The sequence below is a fragment of the Anarrhichthys ocellatus genome, unplaced genomic scaffold, assembly GCF_004355925.1.
Source record: "Anarrhichthys ocellatus isolate YVR2014 unplaced genomic scaffold, GSC_Weel_1.0 scaffold51, whole genome shotgun sequence".
NCBI classification, from domain to species: Eukaryota; Metazoa; Chordata; class Actinopteri; order Perciformes; family Anarhichadidae; genus Anarrhichthys; species Anarrhichthys ocellatus.
In genome coordinates, this window is record NW_022280081.1 from 2788617 (window position 1) to 2812520 (window position 23904).

General features: G+C 40.3%; 1 protein-coding gene across 1 annotated transcript in view; it reads right to left on the minus strand.

Annotated features, from left to right (window-relative positions):
• The window catches only part of LOC116395887 (polycystic kidney disease protein 1-like 2), a 73062-nt gene that overhangs the window by 39248 nt on the left and 9910 nt on the right, over positions 1–23904 (minus strand). Inside the window, exons 6-27 of the mRNA XM_031870091.1 lie at positions 21287–21618; positions 20930–21045; positions 19995–20132; positions 19592–19738; positions 19120–19244; positions 18101–18221; positions 17421–17552; positions 15379–15492; positions 14856–14970; positions 14566–14756; positions 14249–14479; positions 14036–14137; positions 9454–9632; positions 8964–9110; positions 8286–8485; positions 7697–7923; positions 7263–7437; positions 6626–6860; positions 4465–4705; positions 4161–4248; positions 3951–4079; positions 3208–3393 (exon numbers count right to left, since the gene is read on the minus strand). Coding sequence (XP_031725951.1) covers positions 3208–3393; positions 3951–4079; positions 4161–4248; positions 4465–4705; positions 6626–6860; positions 7263–7437; positions 7697–7923; positions 8286–8485; positions 8964–9110; positions 9454–9632; positions 14036–14137; positions 14249–14479; positions 14566–14756; positions 14856–14970; positions 15379–15492; positions 17421–17552; positions 18101–18221; positions 19120–19244; positions 19592–19738; positions 19995–20132; positions 20930–21045; positions 21287–21618 — 3671 coding nt within the window. The remainder of the gene's footprint in view (positions 1–3207; positions 3394–3950; positions 4080–4160; positions 4249–4464; positions 4706–6625; positions 6861–7262; positions 7438–7696; positions 7924–8285; positions 8486–8963; positions 9111–9453; positions 9633–14035; positions 14138–14248; positions 14480–14565; positions 14757–14855; positions 14971–15378; positions 15493–17420; positions 17553–18100; positions 18222–19119; positions 19245–19591; positions 19739–19994; positions 20133–20929; positions 21046–21286; positions 21619–23904) is intronic.

Below are 23904 nucleotides of genomic sequence, written 5' to 3' on the forward strand. Positions count from 1 at the left end.
TCAAAATAACTCATTGAGTTGGGTGGCTTCCTGTCCATTTGGTATTGTGTAAAAGTAACAGTGTTTTTTTGTATGCAAATTAATTATGTCTGGGCTCAAATTGTTAAATGCTCTCTCTGGAGTTACTCTACCAAAGGACTTTACACAATCCAACTGTCTAATATAGCCCTGACCCTAAAACAGTACTTACTACTGAAAAGATGCATACCGTACCATAAACAAACGAGACAATAAAATCGTACTGCAACAGAAACAACCTTTGACATTGTTGTTTTTTTTCTTCATATCCTCTCTAGTTACAATCCTGTATATTACAAAAAAAAAAAGCTGCTTTGACACAAGGCAGTGTAAATTGTTGAATCACTGCTTTTGTAATATAATTATACATAATTGTAATAATACATAATATAATTAGCATGATTTGTTACTTTTGCTTCAGACTGTATTCATTTCTGGAGCAACAACTGAACTTCTGACTCACCCAGGATTTGATAAGCATTTTATTCTTGGCTGGGGCAAACAAAGGCTAGGGCGAACAAAGGCAACAGGGTGACTTTTTCAAGCCCGACTTCGTTAAGCTAAGACTTCTCGAACGTATAGTTACCACGTTTTTATTTGTCAAACCATGTGTTTGCATCCGATTTCGGTCCGCTCCTCTGCTCGGTGGTCAGATAGACGTTGGGCCCCTCCCAGGTGCCGAGACCCCAACAACCTCATTTATCCTACTGTCTCAGCCCATGTTGAGCGAGTGGTGGCAGGGGTGCTCTGGAATTGCCAGTCGGCAGTGCCGAAAGCTGAGTTTATCTTGGGCTACACTTCCTTGCTCTCCCTCAGCTTTCTTGCTCTAACTGAGACCTGGATCACGCCAGAAAATACCACCACACCTGCAGTTCTGTCAGAAGTGTACTCTTTCTCTCACACTCCTAGAACTGCGAAGCGGGGTGGTGGTACTGGCCTGCTACTCTCCCCAAAATGGAAATACACTCTTGTCTCGGTTCCTCAGTTCTCCCCGTCCTCTTTCGAATTTCATGCGGTTACTGTCACTTATCCGGTCAAGCTCACCATTGCTGTTGTGTATCGCCCACTCTTGGTGAGTTCTTGGAAGATCTCGACACATTAGTCTCGCACTTCCATGATGATGGCTCAGCACTCATCCTGCTCAGCGACTTTAACATCCAGACTGATAAATTAGAACCTCTTCTTTCCTTCCTCTCCTGCTTCGACCTTTACCACTCCTCTTCTCCTCCTACCCACAAGGCCGGCAACCAGCTGGATCTTATCTTCACTAGACACTGTTCTACTGCTAACCTCTCTGTCACTCCCCTCCAGCTCTCTGACCACTATTTCATGTCTTACTCCCTTTCCCTCTCCTCTCCCCCCATACTTCCTCCACCTACCCACATGGTTTCTACCCGTAGTCATCTTTGATCACTCTCCCCGGCTGATCTTTCCTCTTCTGTTACCTCTGCTCTCCCTGACCCAGAATCCTTCTCTCTCCTATCCCCTGATACTGCTACTGACCTTCTCTCCACCCTTTCCGCTTCTCTGGACAACCTCTGTCCCTTCACCTCCAGGCCTGCACGGCCAAATCCACCTGCTCCATGGCTGTCGGACTCAGTGCATACTGACAGACGGAGCCTAAGAGAGGCTGAGCAAAAATGGAGAAAAGGCAAACTCCCAGGGGACCTTCTTAACTTCCAAGCTCTTCTTTCCACTTTTTCCACCACTCTTTCTACTGCTAAAGCAGCGTTCTTCCGCTCCAAAATCCTAACCTCTGCTTCCAATCCTAAAAAACTCTTCGAAACTTTCTCTTCACTCCTCCAACCCCCACCCCCTCCTCCTACTTCCTCCCTTCTCCCTGACGATTTCGCCAACTTCTTTGACAAGAAGGTAAACGATATCAGGTCCTCCTTCTCTCAGCCCCCCGGTCCATGTCCATCCTCTCCCTCACTCTCTCAGTGTCATCCTCACCCTCTCCATGCCCCATCTTACCCTATCTTGCTCCCCTCTCCCTTAACAAGGTCCTCGACCTTGTTACATCTAATCGCCCTACCACGTGCTCCCTTGACCCGATCCCCTCCCCTCTTCTTCAGTGTATTGCGATTGAACTCCTTCCTTTCCTCACCCACCTCATCAACAAATTCCTTGTTTTAGGATGCTTTCCCACGGCTTTCAAGACTGCCAGAGTCACCCCCTTCTGAAAAAAACCATCACTTGACCCCTCTGATGTCAAGAACTTCAGACTGGTTTCTCTTCTACCCTTTCTTTCCAAAACACTTGAACGTGCTGTCTGTACTCAACTGTCTTCCTATCTCCACCAAAACAACCTCTTGGACCCCAACCAGTCCGGGTTCAAAGTGGGTCACTCGACTGAGACAGCCGCAAAGGTCTGGTGGCATCGGCCACCAGACCTTTGGAACTTGTCCAGAAAGCTGCAGCTCGCCTGGTGTTCAATCGCCCCAAGTTCTCCCACACAACTTCCCTTCTCCGTTCTCTACACTGGCTACCTGTAAGAGCTCGCATCCAGTTTAAGACTCTGGTGCTAGCCTACAGGGCAGTGAAAGGAACAGCTCCTTCCTATCTCCAGGCCATGGTCAAGCCTTACACCCCCGCCCAACCTCTTCGCTCTGCTGCCTCGGGGCAATTGGTTGCCCCGTCGCTCAGAGGTCCCTACGGCCGATCGACCCGGTCGCGGCTGTTTTCTGTCCTAGCCACTCAGTGGTGAAATGAACTCCCCACTGACGTCAGGACAGCGGAGTCGCTGCCCATCTTTTGGCGCAGGCTGAAAACTCACCTCTTCAAGAAGGCCTACCCTTAGCCTTCCATTTAGCACTTACTTAGCATCTATTGTATTCATACTAGCTTATTGCACTTATTGTATTCATATTAGTTTGTGGCACTTATTGCATTAGTTTGTTTCTGCACTGTACGTTGGCTCTGGTTTATGCTCTTAGATGCTTGTTTGAAGAAAGGTGATGCACTTATGACTTCTGGTGACTAGTTCTCTCAAAAACTGATGTTGAATACACTTATTGTAAGTCGCTTTGGATAAAAGCATCTGCTAAATGACTGTAATGTAATGTAATAATAATTCAGAAAAACTCTGCTAAAACCACACATCTTTCTTTGCAGCTCTGACACAGAGTCATTTGGTTACTAAGATTGCCACAACAGGGTTTTTCCTCTTCATGAGGGATACAGTCTTACCTGGATAAACTCCAAAAAGGTTACTTAATAGCGATGTGTTGGCCCAAGTGAACACATCTCCAAGACTCATGCTGTCTGAGATCTTGCCGCTGAAGCTATCCTGGATGTGACGGTTCAGGAAAAAAGCATTGGGATCTCTCTGGCCGTACGCCACCAGCAGCAACATCCACATAAACCCCATGTAGGCTGCAACAAAAGGGCGCATTAGAGTTCATCAAAGCAGATGTTGAAACTTTTGAGGATTATTTTTTTGCTGTGATATTCACCGCTACAGAACAATGCATATTAAGCATGCACTAGAAAGAGTTAAACTATTTTCAAGACAATGACTCCAAATTAAGTCAAAGTAAATATTTTGTTGTATATTATTGTCTATAATTTAAAATGAAGATAAAAATACTGTATTTGGTTTAGTATTTGGGGTTCAAGAACAATGAATACATGACCCCAAATATGAAGAATTTGCTTGATGACCTTGAACTGGACCCAGCTAAATGGAATTCATTCATCATTAAGCATTATTTTAAATAATATTTTAATCTGTGTGAACTGAACTTTGAGCTAGCTCTTGTGAAGTGTGAATTTGCACACTGAAGGAAAAGTTAAAATACAGTGTGGATTCTATGTTTGCTTCATATACTATAGCCTATGAATGACTGTGAAAGATTTATTTGGATGGCATTAATACAATAAATGATTCATATACTTTGATTTATGGCCATAGAACAGTGTTTTATACTTACTCAAGATATCTTTGAGGAGGGCAAAGGCTTTCTGTTCCATAATCTGTTTCCTTCTCATCTTCTCAATGTCTGCAGCAGGAGGAGGCTCATAGAGACTGCGATCCCGTCTGACCATTTGTTTGTCCTTACCTGTAGAGGTATTTGTTTGTTCTGATAATGAATGAGTCAACATTTGAGACCAATGAAGTGTATTTTGGGAGTGTTTTTTACCTAGATTTCCTTCAAACTCCACATTTTGGAAATCTTCCTCATCAACTTTCTTTATTACAAGTGCAAAGAAGACTGCAAGACATAGCACCTGTGGTAAAAGGCATGAATCACAGTGAATGGTGACTAATTTGTTTTAGTTTTTTTCCAATTCGAATATCTGGCATGTGCTCATAAAGTATGATCTCTGTATGAATATATATGAAAATATTATGAAATTAAGTTTTCTAAAACATAAAGAATTACTTATATTGGAAATACTGAGCTACGAGTGATGTATGAAGAGAGAAAGCCAACTTATTCTGACCTTCAATGGCTGAATGACGAGGACACTCTGAAAAAAGGAAACAATCATGGACACCAACCAGCTCACAGAGCGTTCCTTCCCGAATTTCAACCCATAAAGCATCGTGTAATATCCCGATACAAAACTGCTTGCGATCACTAGCAGCCAGCCCACAAACAGAAACCACCAGGGTAGCCCTCCATGACAGCACACCCTTTTCTTCTGACTACCATCGCCATCTGTGCTGTCTGCAGGGCTCAACCTGCAATTGAAAGAATACCATTCACTCAAATACAGCTTTCTTTTGAAGTGCAAGTACTGCATTTTACATGAGTAACTGACAGAATAAAATACTTCTTAAAATGATTACACCATACCACATTATGGTTTTGTAAGTTTCAGCCCATTATCTACAGATGTGTATTCCTTAATGAATACTTCGACATTTTGGAAAATAGGCCTAATCACTTTCTTGATGCTACTGAGATCAGTCTCTCGCTCTCATGTTTGTATACTCAGTATGAAGCTGTAGCTGGTTAGCTTAGCTTAGCATAAAGACTGTAAACGGGCAGAAATAGCTTGCATAACAAAATCCACCTTTCACTTTTTTGTGTAATCGTTGCAAAAACAAAGATAAAGTTGTGGTTTTACGGAGGGTGTCTTGGTTAATAGTGTTGGTAGGCAAATTGTTAAAACTTTTGACATAGCCAGGCAAGTTTTTTTTCCCGTTGCCAAGCTAAGCTAACCATCTCCTAACTCTAGCTTAAAGACTTTGAAGTGGTATTGATACTCTCATCAAACTCTTGGCAAGAAAGTGAATAAGCCCATTTCCCAAAATGTTGACCGTTTCCTTTCAAAATTACTGCCAGTCATTTTCCAAACTCACTGCCCAATCTGCAATTGGATTCCTGTCATTTTGACAGAAAGAAAATCAATTTGCAGTGACATGAATAATAGGTAGTACAAGCCAGAATTTAAGAGTTTTGAAAATGTTCTATTAATCTCAAATTTTGTCACAGTTGTGGGCAGGGACCATTTTATTCATTATTTGTAAATACAATACTTATCAGCAGCAACTTTCTCCAAAGTGGTTATCATTAGCAACTGCATTTTTTTGTTTGTTTAACAAATAACTATGATGGAATAAGAAAAAAGATGAACATGAAATAAACAAAAAGGTGAGCAATTCAAAAATAAATATACAACTTGTAGATAACGGGCTAATGGTGCGTTCACACCAAACGCGGCGCGAATTATTCGCGTGAGTAGATTACATACAAAGTCTATGCACAGACGTGATGAGACTGGAGTGACGCGAATTTCCGATGGCGCAGTGCGATTGACGCAAATTCGTGTCAAACGGCAAATAGTCCCAAACGCGTGAGTTGAAATATTTCAACTTCGGCGAAAAAATGGTGTGACGCTGTGGCACGATAGCCTATCAGCATTGAGATGTTTCTCCTGTCATCACTGACGTCCTGCCGTTGTTGAATCAGGAAATAAATACTGTAGCCATCTGTGTTCACCCAGAGCTCTACGATACCTCATATCAAGACCGGACCAAACTATGTGTATAAATGTGTGTGTGTAAACCATATGGTACAAACAATGAATAGACGCTGCCGTATTTATGTCTAGATGACGTTATTCTGTGTTGGTGGAGCTGCTACAACGTTAGCATAGCCTAGCACCGATCGATCCGAGCTCCATTGAGAAGACAAGTACAAATCGGCATCATTACGTAGTTATTTCGGAGTCCCTTTTTGTCGGTTTATTGCCGTTAAATCACAGCCAAATCAGTTTATTTTGTGTTCATACAGCTGTATTAAACAGCGACGTGTGGCTTTGCTAGACACAGTGAATACACCTCGATAAAATCCACGGAGCTCCTCTGAACTATGTTATGAACCCAGACATGACGGCGTATATATATCTATGTACAATCTGTGACTTCCACAACACGTACTAAGCAGAAATTGAGGTTATTTTTTCCATGGTTGATGGCGGACAGTTGAACGGCTTTCAGGGCGATAAGCCACGCCCACTCTCCAGCGCGATTCACGCAAATGAACACAAATAGTGCCCGGGGCGAATGACGCGAATACGATGCACATTTGGTGTGAACACGGCATAACACATGCAAATCCACCCGTGTGTTTTTTTTTATTAGTCTCTTCTGTACTTCTTCTCAGTGAGTTCATCTGGGTTGACACAGCTGACTGTGAAGAGCTGATTTTCAAGTAAGCCCTTGATGCCCTGGACCTGTTGCAGAGCCTGGCTGTAGCTGTGTGGGTTGGGGAAGCCGGAGGGTCCCAGCAGACTAAGCTCTTTGTCAATGTGACACAGCTGCCGGTACAGATATTGGGTTTTGTTGCTCTTCTTTTGAATCCCCTCCACTGTTGACCCAGGACTGCCCTCTGAAAATGTGCAGAATTTTGTTAAACTGTGTATAACTTTTTATTGGCGTCAGTTATAAAAACTGTAGGCATGTTGCATGTATAAACGTTTTTTTAATAAATTATATACTCAGTCAACGTAGAGGTTAGAGGTTACTAAGAGGTTACTAGCTAACTGCATGTTAGCTCTATGCTAACTAGCAACAGATGCCCCAACCGTATGTATGGGAGTGTGCCTGTGTGTTTGTGATGAGCTAAACTTATGACCGAAGTTTCTGAACTCACCATAAACTTTGGTTCCTTTTGTTACTTCCCTTCAACCTCTCTCCTTTTTTCTCTCGACATTGTATCTTAATGAAGTGCACTATACCAAATAAAGTCTATACAATGTCACAGTATCTACCATCCACAGCAGGTACACACCTGGTAGCTGAGGCTGAACAAGGTTGCCAAAGCTCTGCGTTTTGGGCTGGGCAGCGTCAGGGGTTTTGTTATTCGGTTTGATGAAGTCCTCCACCATGGAGAGAACAGCATTGATATCAACTTGTTGTCCAGGCCCAAACTCAGACTCTATGCTCGGTATGTTGCTTTTAACAGTCTTTGACAGAGAATGGGCAATTCTTGAGATATCCTGAGAAAGAAAATTTTCAAATGCCAAGGTTTTTCTTTTTTATATATGTATGATTACATACAGTACATATGCAAATATAAGAATTTTAAATTATTTATGTTCCATCACTTTTTTGGAACATGCACAAGGGTTGTCATAAAATATTTATATATAATTTGTGTGCTTAAATATTCAAGGCAAACACTTTAAATAGCTACCCACCGCATGAAAAACATTAAGCACCTACCTCGATGACTGTGTCTAAAGTGACATTGACATTTGTGTTGGTGGTGGTAGTCTGTGAGAACGAATTCTGCTCGAGGGCATCTGGGTTTTTGGTTTTTCGCTTGCAACAAGACGTCTCCCGAGGACGAGTGTTTCTGAAGATGCTAACAATAAGGATATTTATGGGAAACATGATGAGGGAACTCTGAACTCCGATCATGAACTGTTGCCAGCTAAACTCAAAATGACCTGAAAAAAACACATAGCGAGAGACAGAGATAAGACACTGTTTTTGTCATCCACAAATTCATGAATATGTATTTTGTCTTAAAATCAGGGCTGTTCCCAATGCCAATTACTTTAACATTTAAAGTTTCTTTTGAAGTTTTTGAATGAAACTTTGAAAGTGTTATATGTATTATCACTTCATCATCCGAACAAAAATTTGTCTTTTACAAAATGTTAAATTTGAATTAAGTGTTTCATTGAATTAAATGAGTTAGTATTGTTTTAATTTAGTCAAATTGCTTTAATAAATATAAGAATTAAAAATTCTAAAAAGTATTTTTATTTTTTTAAATAAATTTCCTCGTTATGGATATGTGTTGTACCGAGGTCCATGGTCTGCTCCGAGGGATCTGTTGGGATGCCATAAAACATCATGCTGGTCAGCATGGTGCAGAGCAGCAGTGTAAAACAGCAGGAAACTCTCTGAACACAAGTGAAGTTGCTGTTCGGAGGTCGATTGATCACAGAGTACCAGAGGTGTCCGTCATTGAAATCCTTTGTAGTCTTCATAAAGAACAAGTTACTGAAAAACAAAAGCAAAGAGGGGGAACAAAAGAAAGTCAAACCTTCATGAGCAACCAATTAGTGAGGAATTAGGATTTTAATCTCTTTTCAGTCATTTCTTCGCTGCCCACGCAGTTTACTTTTGTTTAATTCAAATTAATTATTCATCATTCTGCAACCAAATAATAAATACAAAACATACTGTACTGTGGCCTACTTAGCTCAGTGAGTGTAGCTGTTCACTGATGTGAACAAGTATACTACAAATGAGCCTTCAATGGCTCATTTACGGTTTATTTTGTACTTAGCAAAACTGTAAGAAAAAAAGAATTTAAATTCCTGGACAAACCGGGTTACGGTTGCTTTTTAAAAATATTGCCGTACTTTACTTGTCTCTATTTGATCATCTCATCATTATTATTATCTCTGTTTGGGTATCACATTCAGACTTCAATGGTGTGTTTGTGAGTACAATTTTGCTCCCTATTTTAACTTACCTGAACCTCTTCAAATCCATCTCTGTTGAAACAGGTACAACTTTATCGAGGGAACAATCACCTATGTCTATGGCCAGCCAGGAGTTGCATAAAAAATGCCATTTCTGCTCTGTCTGTATATCATGAACCATGACATTGCCAACATACCTGAGAAAAAAAAGAAAAATTGTGAAAATGGAAGGGCTGTTACAACTTTTAAATTACATATAAGGTAGCCTTGAGATAGTACTATGAAATGACAACATTGTTTGCTGAACAGAAATATGAGAAAATTACAACTGAAAAGAAGAGCAAGTAATCATCTGCAACATCAGGGTAATAGTAAAACAAGCCATATTGTATTTATTGTATTGTGTGTTCACAGTGTTCTAGATCATATTGACTACACTAGAGGAAAAGCCATGGCTCATGTTTAATAGCCTGTAATGAGATAAAAGATACATACATTTTGATGATGGTTATTTGGGGTTACATTTCTGTAATTGCTTACCAAGCAGGATGGCTTCCTGAGTTGTTGTGCCACAGTCTGATGCCCTGCAGGTCTCCCAGGGATAAGGGTGTAGTTAGCAGGAAGACATCCACCGCACCTCTCTCAAACACACATTTCTTTGCATCAGCCAGGTGATGCGGTTCACTGTTTCCCTCTGCACCCAGCAGAGTGATCGTCACCTGAAACAGTTTAGTACTCTGTATTTCAAAACTGACAATTCCAAAAAGATATATAACCAATTTGCCGACATGTATGTACGGCAGTGGTGGGCCGTCAGGGCCTGCAAGGCCTTCTCTGCTGGCCTAAACAGAATCACAACGTTATAGCTATTTTATAATTTAATATTTTTTCTTAAATACACTATATGTATTGTAATTTATAAAAATATTTTTCCCATTATCTTATTTTCTCATTGCACAGCTACTATCTCCCTCAGTTGCTCTGCATCCAGCACAGCTTGTTTTAAGTAGAGCTTTTATCCAATCAGTTTTCACCCCTGTGTCTCTAGGTAAGAAGAGAGGCCCGAGGCCTGCAGACTCACAAGTGAATCCCTTTGCAGTTTAAGTGAATGGGGAAGATATTGTTGATTGTCAAGTGTTCAACCAATCAGATCTTTAGTTTGACATGTTGGGCGTATTCTTTGACGTGTCATAGCCTGCTAGCTGGCCTACAGCTACGTCATCATTACATGAAGCTCAATTTCCATGTGCAGCTCTGCATTGAGGTGCAGCGTGTGCTGTGATTGGTCAGTGGGCGAGCACGTGACTATCGTGAACCACAACTTAACAGTAAAGGCTTAGTCGCAGTAGTGAGAGTTCAAATTGAAAGATATGGAAGAAATTATGAGATTTTTTGCATTTTGCTTGGTGTAGATCAGGGGTCACCAACCTTTTTTAAACTGAGAGCTACTTCAAGGGTGTCGAGTAGTACGAAGGGATACTTATTTGATACAAACTTCCTAAATAACAAAGTTGCACAGATCACCTTTTAATAATAATAATATATGTGAAGAGACTGTTTGATCACGTCAGTTAATTATTCCTCACAATAATTATTAATAATGATTTCCACAACAATGATGGTATAGCTACGCATATATATTTAAACATGCAACTTTATTTCTGTTAATCTGTTTCAACATTTGAAAGTCAGAGGTACCGTATATCTCTGATATTTTTGTATCATCACATGATCAAAGCCGGTTACTTTTGCACATAGCGCCTGCTGATGAATGATCCAGTGGTAATGTAGAAATTTTGCGAAGTCTGGGTCACCTTTGCATTGCGCAATGAAGCCTGCATGCCGGCCCATCATCGTGGGAGCCCCGTCTGTTATCACCGACACCAGCTTTTCCAATGGTACCTTTTTCTCCACGAAGAAACTAGTAAAAAGTCTCGTCTATAGCCGAACGGGGGATCCAACCCTCCGAGGCGCGCGAGCGTCTTCGGGCGCCCGCGTTCAAACCTCTAGTCTGGGCCTTTTCGGTTGGATTGCGTTGCCTCGACTCTACCCCCGCCACCCCTGAGTTGTTGCCCCGAGGCCTGTTCCAAGGATTTACGGACCTGACGACGGGGTGCGCTCGCGGCACGCGTCTGGCTCCAACGGGAAGCGCCCGCCATTCGGAACCTGAAAACCTAGTGCGGCGGCCTCGTCCTGGCTGTCCGCCGTGTGCCTCCGGGTACCCAACTCTCTTATGACAAGAAATATTGTCATTTTAAAATCTACACTAATGCAAGCGTTTTTTGATTAAAAAAGAACAGCAACTACAATTTTAGACGGAGCTCCATGGTGACTAGTGCTATTTTTTAGAACATGCCTTGTGGGCGACTCACGTGGTCCCTGCAGGCGACAGGGTGCCCGCGGGCACCGTGTTGGCTACCTCTGGTGTAGATTATTATTATTTTTACCTAGCTTTGTTTTTTTAACAGTCAATGGCTGTTAAAAGGAGGAGGAGAAACGGATTTGTGAGTTGGGATTTAACTGGGATGAAACTCTTTGTCAACGAAGAAAGGAGCATGGAGCATGGTAAGTCAACTGCGTTTGTTTTTTTACATCTAATATCTGAGTGGCCCGTGCCCTTGAGTGTGTAGCAGAATGCGTGTTGCTTTCCCGTTAACCTAGTTAGCGTAGCCTCCCAGAACACTTGCTGAGCCCCAGCTGTTTTTTGTTGTGCGTTTCTTTTCTTCCGGTTCAGAGGTCACACACATTGTCTCCTACATCTATGATTCTCAACTGATGGGTCGCAGACCCGCTTTCAGTGGGTCGCAGACCTTTGACTGACAAAAAAAACTAAAAAAACTTGTGCTTTTATCATGGAGGTTATTTTTTATGCAGCGAAGTTATTCCAGCATTTACGGCACTTGTTCAGCGGTGCAGGAAAAACACCGACCAATGCGTTGTGAATCACATCACGTGATGCAGTTCAGCCAATCAAATATGGGCATTCTGACAAGTTTCCTGGCTCGAGTGAGATGTACACACACCGTGACACAGGGGGCTGAGATGAGGAAAGAGATAGCAGAGCAGTACATGTAATATGTATGTTGTGAAAGTAAACCATATGATGTTCTCCTAAATAAATGAATGGGTTGCAGCTTGTCTTTAAGGGACGATGGTGGGTCCCACAGCCAAACCAGTTGAGAACCACTGTCCTACATGAGGGCAGAAAACATTATATTACCCTCAATTTAAGCTTTTGTATTCTCCAAATGCACTAGCTTTTTTCAAACATATTGTTCGGTTTGTTAACCTCGTACCGAACGGTTTAATATGATTACGTACATAGTCACAGCCTTTGATACGAATAATAGCTGTGGCGCCATCATGTGGTTATAAGGTGGTATTTCAGCTGCAGCACAGCAAGTGAAGGCCCAGGTATAAAATGCATAGCCCGCCACTGATGTACGGTAATGGAGGGGTGGGGCTAGTGTTGCAATCAGTAAGATGTCCACTTTAACTAATAAAGAACAGGAAGCTTTCACAAATATTGAAACACAATAATTTAGTGCGATTAAATAAAAAATCAAGGAAATGACAAATAAGGATAATTATTTCATTAAGTGGCAGGAAATGTCATCAGCAAAGTTTAGGAGAATTTGTGTGGTGTACACACAAATGGAAATTATATCTTGCCTTCAATAGGCCATTAAGAGTAAAATTTTGTTAATTTGATGAAAATGAGTGATGCAACATACAATGTTACAAAAACATTTTCTCAAAATGAATGGATGACATTCAAGATATTCTTTCAAATTGATTATAAGAGAACCAAACCAAAACCAAAGCAAAATAGAAAGTTAAAAGGCTTCAATGATCTGCTGATGAAAAAAATAAATAAAACAACCCGTGAGTTAAAACTGGAATGTCTTATTGAACAGAGCTGTTATAAATGTGTTGTTTTTTTTTTGGCCAAGCTGAAAACACAACACAAGAGATAATATCAACGGCATTGTTATGGCTAACATGTTAGCAACATTAACATATATTTGTTTACATTACCTTTCACCATTTTACAAAAATTCCAATATTTACTATTATTTAGCTCTCTGAATTTGCCCCTAATGGAAATATCTAGCTCATTAGCTGTTAAATTTGAGATTACAAATGAAAAATGCTCTTTTAACCCTTTTAGATCACACCCCCAGTCACCTATTTAACAATTTTATGCAAACAAAAAAATCAATAGTTTTGAATTTTATATAAATATTTTTCTTACTACTATACAAAATTGGACATATGCTTATGTAAGCCAGTACCAACCAATTTCAATCAAAAGTATCATAACATCCATCCATCAATCAGCAGAGATCTTCAAAGCAGACCCGAATCTGGCAGCTACAATTCTTCAACCACTTTTTATGTCTATATGGGAGAATAAGAAAATACCGGATGACTAGTCAGAGGGGATCATCATCAAATTACCAAAGAAAAGTTCTCTAAGAAATTGTAACAACTGGCATGGAATTACACTTCTGTCAATACTGAGTAAGATCATGTCAAAGATTATTATTAATCGAATAACAGATGCTGTAGACCAACATCTCCGAAAATAACAGGCAGGTTTCAGAAAGGGTAGAGGTTGCAACGATCACATATTCACGTTACGTAACATCATAGAGCAGTGCACAGAGTGGCAGAGGGAACTGTATATAAACTTTGTTGACTTTGAAAAAGCATTTGACTCCATTCATCGTGAAAGCCTTTGGCATATATTGTGGCATTATGGGATCCCTGAAGATATAGTTCATGTGATCCAAAGTTTTTATACCAACTTCACATGCAGGGTTGTCTCCAACAGTCTCCAAAAATTCCAAGTAAAAACAGGTGTGAGACAAGGATGTGTGATGTCAGCTTTGCTCTTCAATATTACTATTGACTGGGTAATGAGACAAACAACTGAAGACCAAAATAGAGGCATTCGATGGACATCTTTTCATCACTTGAAGATCTAGACTATGCAGACGATCTCACTCTTCTTTCAAGTATGACAAGTATGACAAATGCCAACAAGAATGCAAGAGCAGTGCCTTTTCTGCCAAATGTAACCGTTCAACTATTTGCTATGAACTGATAATATATTAACCTGGGAGGAAGTGAAGGCTCCTCTCCGATGCCCAGTGCTGACACTCAACAGGTAGCGGTACTCGTCTCTGGGGTCGTTATCCTCCAGCACAGTTACCTTCACCTGCCAACCAGCCAACAACATAAGGCATTGGTTTTTTTACGATACTTTTTTGTAAGTGGGATTACATTTAGGATAAATGAATTATACTCTGGTGCTGGACATATACAGTACCTTGGCAGTGTCTTGAATGTCTTTTCGTCGTGCCCACACGACCACCAATAGATAGGCCGCAAAGAGTGACCCCACAAAGCAGACGACCACAGGATTTTCAGCAAAAGTCCCAAACAGCTCAGCGGTGCGTGACGCGTCGACAAGGTTGGGAGTGACGAAGAAAGAGCCCCCAAAGAAGGAGAGGTGGTTGCAGAGGCACTGGGTGACTGAATGTGTGGTCTGAACACCAACCTTGTTCAGGTGGAGACAATATTAACTGTCATTATTGTCTGGGAAACATGTTACACATGACAGGCCGATTGAATTACTGTACTTACCCTACATCCAAAAGGGCTCCACTCCAATATTGATTCATCCCAAAATTTACATGCGGCAGTGAAGGAGGTAATGGACAAACTGGCATTGATGGATTTTATTCCCGGACCTACAATGGGCCTCACTACAAGATAGTGCACTCCATTGTTTCCCTTTAAATCCTTAGGGTCTAGTAGCCAAGTGTATCTTTCCTCTGTATAAGTTAAACACACAAGTACTCAAGTAATGTTTCAATAATTTAAAAGGCATGCAAGTTTAAAACTCTCCATCACTAATCAAAAACATATATTACCTTGTGTTGCTCCCTGGTGAGGCATCTCTGTCATCGCAACATTATTTGTTTCAGTGGGGTAGTCCATATGACCAAGAAACAGTTTGAAGGGTAATGGATCACTTGAAGGCACCATCTTTAAACATAATAGCAACATAGTTGCAGTAAAATTCTCTTTGCAAATATTGGATCATCCAGAAAAAGAAATACAACAATCATAATTTTAAACAAAGTAGAACAGCAATTATATTCTGGATTTATTTACAGTATTTCGAAAATGTTCTGATATTTAGCACCATGATATTAAGATAAGTAACAAATCTTAAGAAAAAAATGGCATAATTAACAAAAATATAATTATTAACGGTAGAATCATTTATGGCATTAGCAATTGTGATGGCTGTACTAAGACTGTCTTGCTAGTAAAACAGCCAATTTGACAAAACTATTCATAGTGTCAAAGTAGACCAAAGGGGATATGAAATGTGTTATTAAAGTGCTCATTATACATCTCAGAAGTGGAAATTAAAACATCTTACTGGACCTTTAACACCAGCGTAGTATCGGCTGAAGGAACGTTTATGACCGTTGTGCTGTAGTTCCCCAGGTCCAGAAAAGAGGTGTTCACCTGCTCTCCTACAGGCCTTGGTATAAGAATCTGTGGACCAAGCAACAGGCCAGAAGATATATGTAGCTCAAGCGCAAGTTCAGTCAGGAAGACACTCACTCATAATCTCTGTCTCTCCTCTCCTTGTAATTACTCTATCAGCTGATTGGGGGCGTGCACTTTTAAGTAACCAACCAGATTCTGCACACCGGTTCCTGAAGCCAATCATATTGTTGCTGTCAAACTTTAAATAATGTTATCCTCTCTGCTGCTGGCAGTTGTCATTTCAGCAAAGCAGATCATCATCAGATTGCAGCAACTCCTTTCACCACCACCACCAGTGTCTGGACTCCAGGGGGGATTAGGCCTATTGGACCTCAGTATCCCCACCCTCGGTGATAGTACTTCAGGATGGAGTCCAATCGCCAAAGACTTTGCACTTTTCATATTTGATCCATGTATAATAAATCATTGTTAAATTATAAAACAAGTCTCTCCTGATTGAAATCCCAATAACATCTACACAGTTGTTGCCATGGTACAAGTTACAGTTAGCATTTAAGCTGCAGGCAGCAATGAACAGACCTTCGCACATTCATCCACGTGGGGGGTACTGGCTGGACATTGGTCATGGTGCATTTCCATGACCATAGGTTATTGCGTGCACAAGTTTGATGTTATTTCATTTTTGGGGTGCGTGGAACTGGAAATATTCCATTGCAAATGTATTACCACTTTCTGTGTCCACTATATGGAACACAGAATTCCACAGCCTGTGGAATTTAGGCCAGAGTGGACAATGTAAAGTCAAAAGCTTGACAATTTGGCATTGTGAGGGTCTTGAGATTCTGCTGACCAAATTTGAGATGGATCTGTTGAATCCTCTAGGAGGAGTTTAAAAAACGTTGTGCCTAAAATGGCGTATTGTAATATGACCTATGACATCATTGTTCGTCTACTGCCTGCAATGTATCATCAAATTAGTCGGAGGATTATAGCAACCAAATTTAAAACAAATCTGATAAACACTCTAGATGGAGTTCAAAAAAGTTTACATAAAATACATGAAAAAGCTAACGTGAAATATGTCTGTAAGGATGAGAGGAAATTTGGAACCAAATTTTGTTAAGTTTGAGTACCAAAGTGTGTATCAGTTGTCCTCGTGTGAAATGTGCAGCAGAAAAATAATCTCTGCATAAAATAATTGGTTTTAGTGACCGAAAGAGTGAGATCACGGATACAGATGGCCAAATTGATCTTCCTTAGTATGGAGCTGATATGGTTTGGGCTTCTGATCAGGATGCCTCCTGGTCCTCCTGGTAGACCCAAGACATGCTAGGGGGATTATATATTTTTTCTGGCCTGGGAATGCCTCACGGTACCCTAAGAAAAGCTGGAAAACATTGCTGTTGAGAGGGACACCTGGAATACCCCGTTAAGACTGCTGCCATCGCGAATGGATGGATGATCCTTTGAAGTCTGTTTTTCTTAAAAGAAGGTATATATCTGTGCCCACAGTAAACATGTTCTCAACAGGCAAGCATGGTATAGAACTGAAAACATTACAAACTGACATGGGATGTGCACTGCCCAGGACAGGGGGGCTCTACAGCGGGTGATTAAAACAGCCCAAAACATCATTGGTACCAATCTACTGAGCATCAGTGATATTGGTGAGAAGAGCTGCCTGCGAAGAACTCAAATAATATTAAAAGACAATTGCCACTGCCGCCACAGCTTGATCACTCTGCTGCCATCTGGCAAGTGATACAGAAATATTAGCTGCCGTACCACCAGACTTTAGAGGAACTTCTTTCCTCACACTGTGATATTCCTTAATTCATCCTCCACCATACTGTATAATATAGCTTTGCTTTTATATTTTTTTCATATATAATGTATGGAACTACAAAATGCATTTTGTTGCCCAACCCTGTGTTGTACAATAACAATAAACTAACCTTGTAACCTGCACTGACCTTAATATCCTCGCTCAGGTTTTCCACAGGGATACTGGCGCCATCTTTTCTTGTAAGGGAGAGAGCACCTATTTGGCCACTGATGTTCCCTCTCTCATTCCAGGAAAAAGGGTTTTTGTCTAAACTCAGCATCTATAAATGTATTCAAAGACCAAAGTTCAATCACCATAAGCAGGTAGACACTTTAAAAAAATTTGAAAAACATGGGATCTAACATGCATCCAACAAGCTTCAATTGCTCAATTGTGACCAGGTATTGGCATTTGCACATCATAGATGACCCATGTTTTGATGACAAAGGCCTTAAAAGATTTATCTTAAATGTAAAACATTTGAATAATGTTGGCTACAGTTAAGTAGCTGACTGGGCAGGCAGTGGAGAACATATTTTATTTATCTGTAGGTAGGGTGCATTGCCAACAAGAAAATCCATCAATAATAAAATTGAGTGTTTATAAACACAAAAAAATATAGATTAAAAAAGCATGAACCAATGAAGCCCCTTAAGGCAACTTGATATATAAAAAGAACAAATTAAAACAAATGAATATACTAATATACCAAAGACGACGAGTGAGTCATTGCATCACTTTGAAGTACAGACACTGAAAATCCTGATTTGGGGACAGCCGTAGCACACACAATACACACACATACACACAACAGCACCCTTGACTTACTCGTACATCCACTGGTTCATCTGAAGGGGATATATTGGAGGGTAATGTTGGGAGCGAAAATGATGGGCTGGAATTGTTGGAAATTTTTATAACCTCTGTCTTTAATCTTCCAAGTGTCACTCTGAGGGAGAAGATATAAAGAGACTCATATAAGTTAGTTGGCTATTTAGTTAGTTATTAGTCAGTTGTGCTTTTTGTTTTAAGGGTTAGGGTTAGGGTTTGTTTGTGTTCTTCTCTAGTATCCCTGGTGTTTTTCAATCAATCTTTAGCCCTATATGTTTTGAGCACAGACCCAAATGATTTCAATTGTGGATGTTCATGCCAGAAGTATAGGCCCCAATCACGCAGAAACGCGTCTCTGCGTTTCTATTTTTTTTTTTATCAATTCATTTTTGGGGGGGTAAAAGCAACTAACCCACTGACAGACTACATTCAAATCACCCCATAATAAGTTTTTTTTTCTTTTTTTCTTTCCCAGGGAAGTACATTTAGGCAGCGTTTACAAACGGTTAGCTTAGTATAAAGAAATAGTAAATAGAAATAGGTAGCCTGGCTCTTTCTAAAAGTAAACAATCTGCCTGCCAGCACCTTCAAAACTCAATAATTAACAGGCTATTTGTAACACCAACAAGTTTTAATGTCTGACTTTTTTTGGCTGTGTGAAGTAACTTTCCATTAGTCTTGTCATCACTGTTAGCAACCAGCAGAGATTCCAGGGAGTTACTGCTACAGGCCAAAAACTATAGGTCGGCACATAAACCCCCATTATTTGATAATAAACTTTTAGTTAGTGCTTTAGAGGTGCTGGCAGGCAGCTGTTGCTACTTTCATGTAGAGCCAGGCTAAGCTACGACAACCTGCTGCTGGCTGTAGTCTTATATTTACCTTTTAGACATTAAAGGGATATCTAGTAATTTAACTCTCCACCAGAAAGCAATTCAAAGCATTTTTAAATTAAAATTTTGTACTATAGCTTTACATCTATCTCTGTCACAGCTTGTGGCTGAAGAAGAACTTACCTATTGACAAACACACCAATATGAGCTTGTTGGATGATAGTTGGCGCTTTGTTGGCATCTTTAAATGCTAACAGTGCACTCATTGTATTGCTCAGAGAAAGGAGAAGGGCATCAGAGACGTTTTTCTGCAAAGGATAACACAAAGCATTTATGACAAGGGAGAGGTTGTTTCAATTCCTTTCAGTCATCTGCTAATTAAGACTGCCATTCAGACAAGATGGATATTCCAGGACAAGTGATGAATCACTGGCCATCCTCCTGGTCTCTAAACTCAATGTTCCTGATGACATTTTAGCCCAAGTTGTTGGCAATAGACATCATATTTCACAGGAATGTGGTCCATTTTTACTATTAGAGGCTACAGATTAATCAGTGAACTCCAGCCCCGGTTTTTGCACTACATGCTGTGAGTGCTCTTAAAAGGGTGGAGAAGTAAATCCCATCAACATGGGCTCTATGGTTAAACACTCACATTGGAAGAATAGTCCAGGATATTGCTTGCTCCCTCCACAATGGTGCTGGCTGCGGCATTGATTTCATTCATGTTGTCTTCACTTGTGTTCACATCCATGTGGAGGAGATATGAGCTTAAGTTTGCAAGCAGTAATGAAGCCTCTTCCTGAAGATAGGAATCAATTCTTGTAATCACAAACATATGTTTGGGAGACATATGACAGACGTAACCATTAGATATCTCACCTCTAATATCCTGCCTCAAATACACATTCAAAGTACAAGGCTGAGCTAAGGCAGCCTTGCCCTTCCAATTCATTAACAAAAAGCAGTAAACCGTAATGAAAGCAGCACTTGACGTTTTTTTCCCTCCCTCCTATCGTGTCATTTTTTTACTCAGTGTGGGGATCACTTGACAGTACCTGAGCAGAGGAGCTGAGCTCAGTGCCTTTCTGGACGACAGCAGCGAGTCCTCTGGCTATCACCTGAACTTCTTCTGGAGTGTTGGTCGGAGCCTCTTTTACTGTGTCAATCATTATGTCCAGCATCTTCTCACGAAGCTTCAACAGACAAAAGCATTAAAACATGTATGATTTATAATAATAATAGTGATACTACGACTTTTCATACATTCATAAAAGTTGAAAATAAAAAGTGTAAAGGGAATTAAAAATACAGAGACCCATAAGGATAACTAAAATAAGAGAATCAGTAAAAAAAAAAATAATAATAATAACAATAAGTATATTTATAATAATAGTAATAATGATAAGAATGATATTAATTGACAGCAAATTAAATAAATAGGTTTTCAGCCAAAGTGTTGAGCTCTACATTGACTCATGTAGACTCAGGAGCCTACAAAAATGTCCAGCCCCCCTAGACAGCATTGGGATGCGGACTGAAATAAAAAACATTCTCTCCACTTGCTTTTAAAAGTTCAAAAAACTCCAGTGGACAACATGGACAACAACCTTCTCAATAGAGGGATGTTCTCTAAGCAGCAAGGGATGACACTAGGTTTGAGTCTTTACCTTTTGCCTGTCAGCTTTGTTTGATTCATCAGATTGACTGTTCAGTTCATTGGACACAGAATTGATGAGTTGTCCCACAGTTTCTCCGGACAGTAGACCTTCTTTATTCAGCTGAGCCACAGCATCCTCCACAGAAGCCTTAACATCATCTAGTGAAGAGCTTGAGGATGCTGTGGAATCCATCACCTGAGGAAAGAAAATCCGTTTTCTTCCTACAGCGTAAAGGAAAGTTGAGCATTTCCATATTTCCATTTATTGTTCTGTTACTTTTTTTAATCATCATATTTTTGACAAACCTTTGCAGTTATAGTGGTGCTACATACAAAGCTGCCACTTTTTGCAGTTGCTGTGATAATCATGTTGAAGTTGGAACTACTGTCTCCAAGAGGAAGGAAGACAGACTTCACTTCATTGATATTACTGCAACGCAGATGGATACCTGGCAATTTTAAAACAAAACAATAAGTTAGATTTATAGATTTCCGGGAGAATACTGGGAGAGGTTATGTGATAATTGAAAGCTAGATAAATATGTTCTCTTTTCACAGATGTGGTTGCTAATCTGGATTACTCACCCTTATCAGTCTTAAAACAATACTGACAGTTAGAGCAAGGAATTTCAGTATTGCACGTTATAGTGAAAAAATTAAGGATTGTTCCACTCTCGGGTGATATGCTACACTTAAGGCTGTCAAAGTTGTTGGTGGTTGATGGTGGAGACACATCAATGGTGTTAGCGGTGGTAGGTGTGGTAGTGGTGTCACTAGGGCCAGTTATGGAGGCAGGACCAGCAGTGGTGGGGGTGGTAGGCGTGGTGGTGGTGTCACTGTTGGCAGGTGATGTTGAGGCGGGACCAGCAGTGGTGGGGGTGGTAGGCGTGGTGGTGGTGTCACTGTTGGCAGGTGATGTTGAGGCGGGACCAGCAGTGGTGGGGGTGGTAGGTGTGGTAGTGGTGTCACTAGGGCCAGCTATGGAGGCGGGACCAGCAGTGGTGGGGGTGGTAGTGGTGTCACTAGTGGCAGGTGATGTCGAGGCAGGACCAGTGGTGGTTGCTGTGTTTTCTTCTATACTTTCAGATGATGATGATGTATATATGGTGTATTTTTTGTAAAGAGGTTCGACATCCGCTTTGGTATAAAAAGAAAAGGACAATGTGTAGTGTATTGCAATCAAGAAATAAAGGGGCTCTATTGCAAAAACAGGTTCGCTGGAGTTGATTAAATAGTCAAAAACAGTTTAAGACCAACAATATTTAAATCCTTTATAATCAAAATATTACTGGTAGTTCTTCCATGATGTGGAATTAATTGTATTGCATGAATTAAACTTCATCCCTCAGGTCACCTTGGATATACATCAGAAAGCAGAAATAATTTACCTCTGTATTATAAATGCAAAAATGGTTCACAGACCAATGCAAGATAATTCACTGAGCAGCGTTGACATTATTTCACTGACTTATGTATACCTACCAGACGTTATCACCACAATGACATTGTGGTGCTTAGATTTGGCAGTTGCAAGAGTGTTATAATCCACCGTGTATTGATCTCCACCATCCTGTTTCTGTACAATTGGCCTTGTATCTGCCTTTTTGTAGCAGTCTTTCATCTTATCATCCTGTAACTAAATTGACATGCAAATTCATGAAGTCAATTCAAATTGTTACCATTTACTATTAGCCAATCTTTCAGTCCTAAACTATTTACAATTCATTTATCAGACCTACTTGCCAGTCCTTATCACTTGGGTCCTCAATGTTCCACACAATTTTTGGACATTTTTCTAGACAACCCATTTTAATTTTTGCAGCCTTCTTCTTTATTGGTTCACAGCCTACAGTAAAAGTGAACCTGTGTTTGAAACAAATACATAGATAAGTTGGTTAACACATAACTAGAATGTTTACATCAAAAAACAAAAGCTGTCTGGTGAAACATAGGCGAATAATGCAAAAGAACCTAATTAAACTCCGTATTCAATCATTTAATTTCAGCACACTGCTTAATCTTATAATTTACGGAAGGGTGTGTTCACAATGTTAGAAAAAGAAAATCTCAAACAGTATAGAGAATGACTGGTTGAGTGCTCTTAGTGATCACAGCAGATCAGTTTCTATTACCTAAGCCAATGCAAATTCTTCTCAGGGGTAACGGTGATGCATATAGATTCACTTTTCCCCTCTGTTTTTTTCTGTTGATTTATCACATTAAAATAATATTTATTAAAATGAAATGGATCTGGTAGGCAGGTTTTATTGATGGTGCAAGTCAGTCCCTCGAAATGTCCTTGGCATTTACATGGATTCTCTGTAAATCAAAAAGGAAAGTCATTATTCTACTGCAATAACAATTGATATGCTGATATAAAACATTTAAGACTAATTCTGATAGTTATGTGTGTATTTTTACTGTATACATTTATTGTGATTAATGACTTGCATCAGATTTGGAACATAAAGGAAAATATGAACCGTATTGCTTGGCCTGAGGCAATATACACTTCCTTCCTTATTCAACCCGGTCTCAATCCCAACTCATCGAATACAGACGTAGGGTAAGTGCCCTTTGGCGTCTGATACAGACACACTGCGCTTTCAACTAACTCCAATGTAAACCCACAACCATCAATTCCAGATGCTCTCAGAGCAACTGATGTCGTGTAAAGAGTGAGAGAGTCCACACAAGGACGGTGGAAGTTGAGGTGTATGGGTCAAACAAACACGGGACTTTAGTCAAGGAGACTGGTGTTCGTGTCCCAGGTAAAACTAAAAGTACATTTTGTCAGTTGTTAGTGTCCGTTCTTGACAAGCTTTGCGTGAGAATGTGTTCCCTTTTTTGGCATAATCGAAAGATATTACATACCTCTCATGTGAACGTGTTAAGATACTTTGTCAAGAACAAAAATCATTGACAATGATTGTTGTTACGACGCTTGCTGCTGTTTCTGACAGAACCTCTCAGTGCGCTAACGCTAAGCCGTCATGCAGGCACTGCAAGGGTAGCCTACTTTTTCGGTAGCGATATGAAATATATTAAGATGGTCAGGTAGCAACATACAATAGTTGGCAGACAACGTGTCACAGTTGACCATTTAGCCAGCAGCCTGTGTGCACATTGACAAATACTGTGTCACAATCTACAAATAGAGTATGTCTTGGTGGATTATGAGAGACAAATTATAATTTTTCATCTGCTGATATTTCAAGTGTGCTAAGCGCTGAAACAACTGTCGCCCATCCTGGTGGTGCATGTATAAGCACGTACAAGTGTGCGTGCATTAACGTGGGGTACACTTA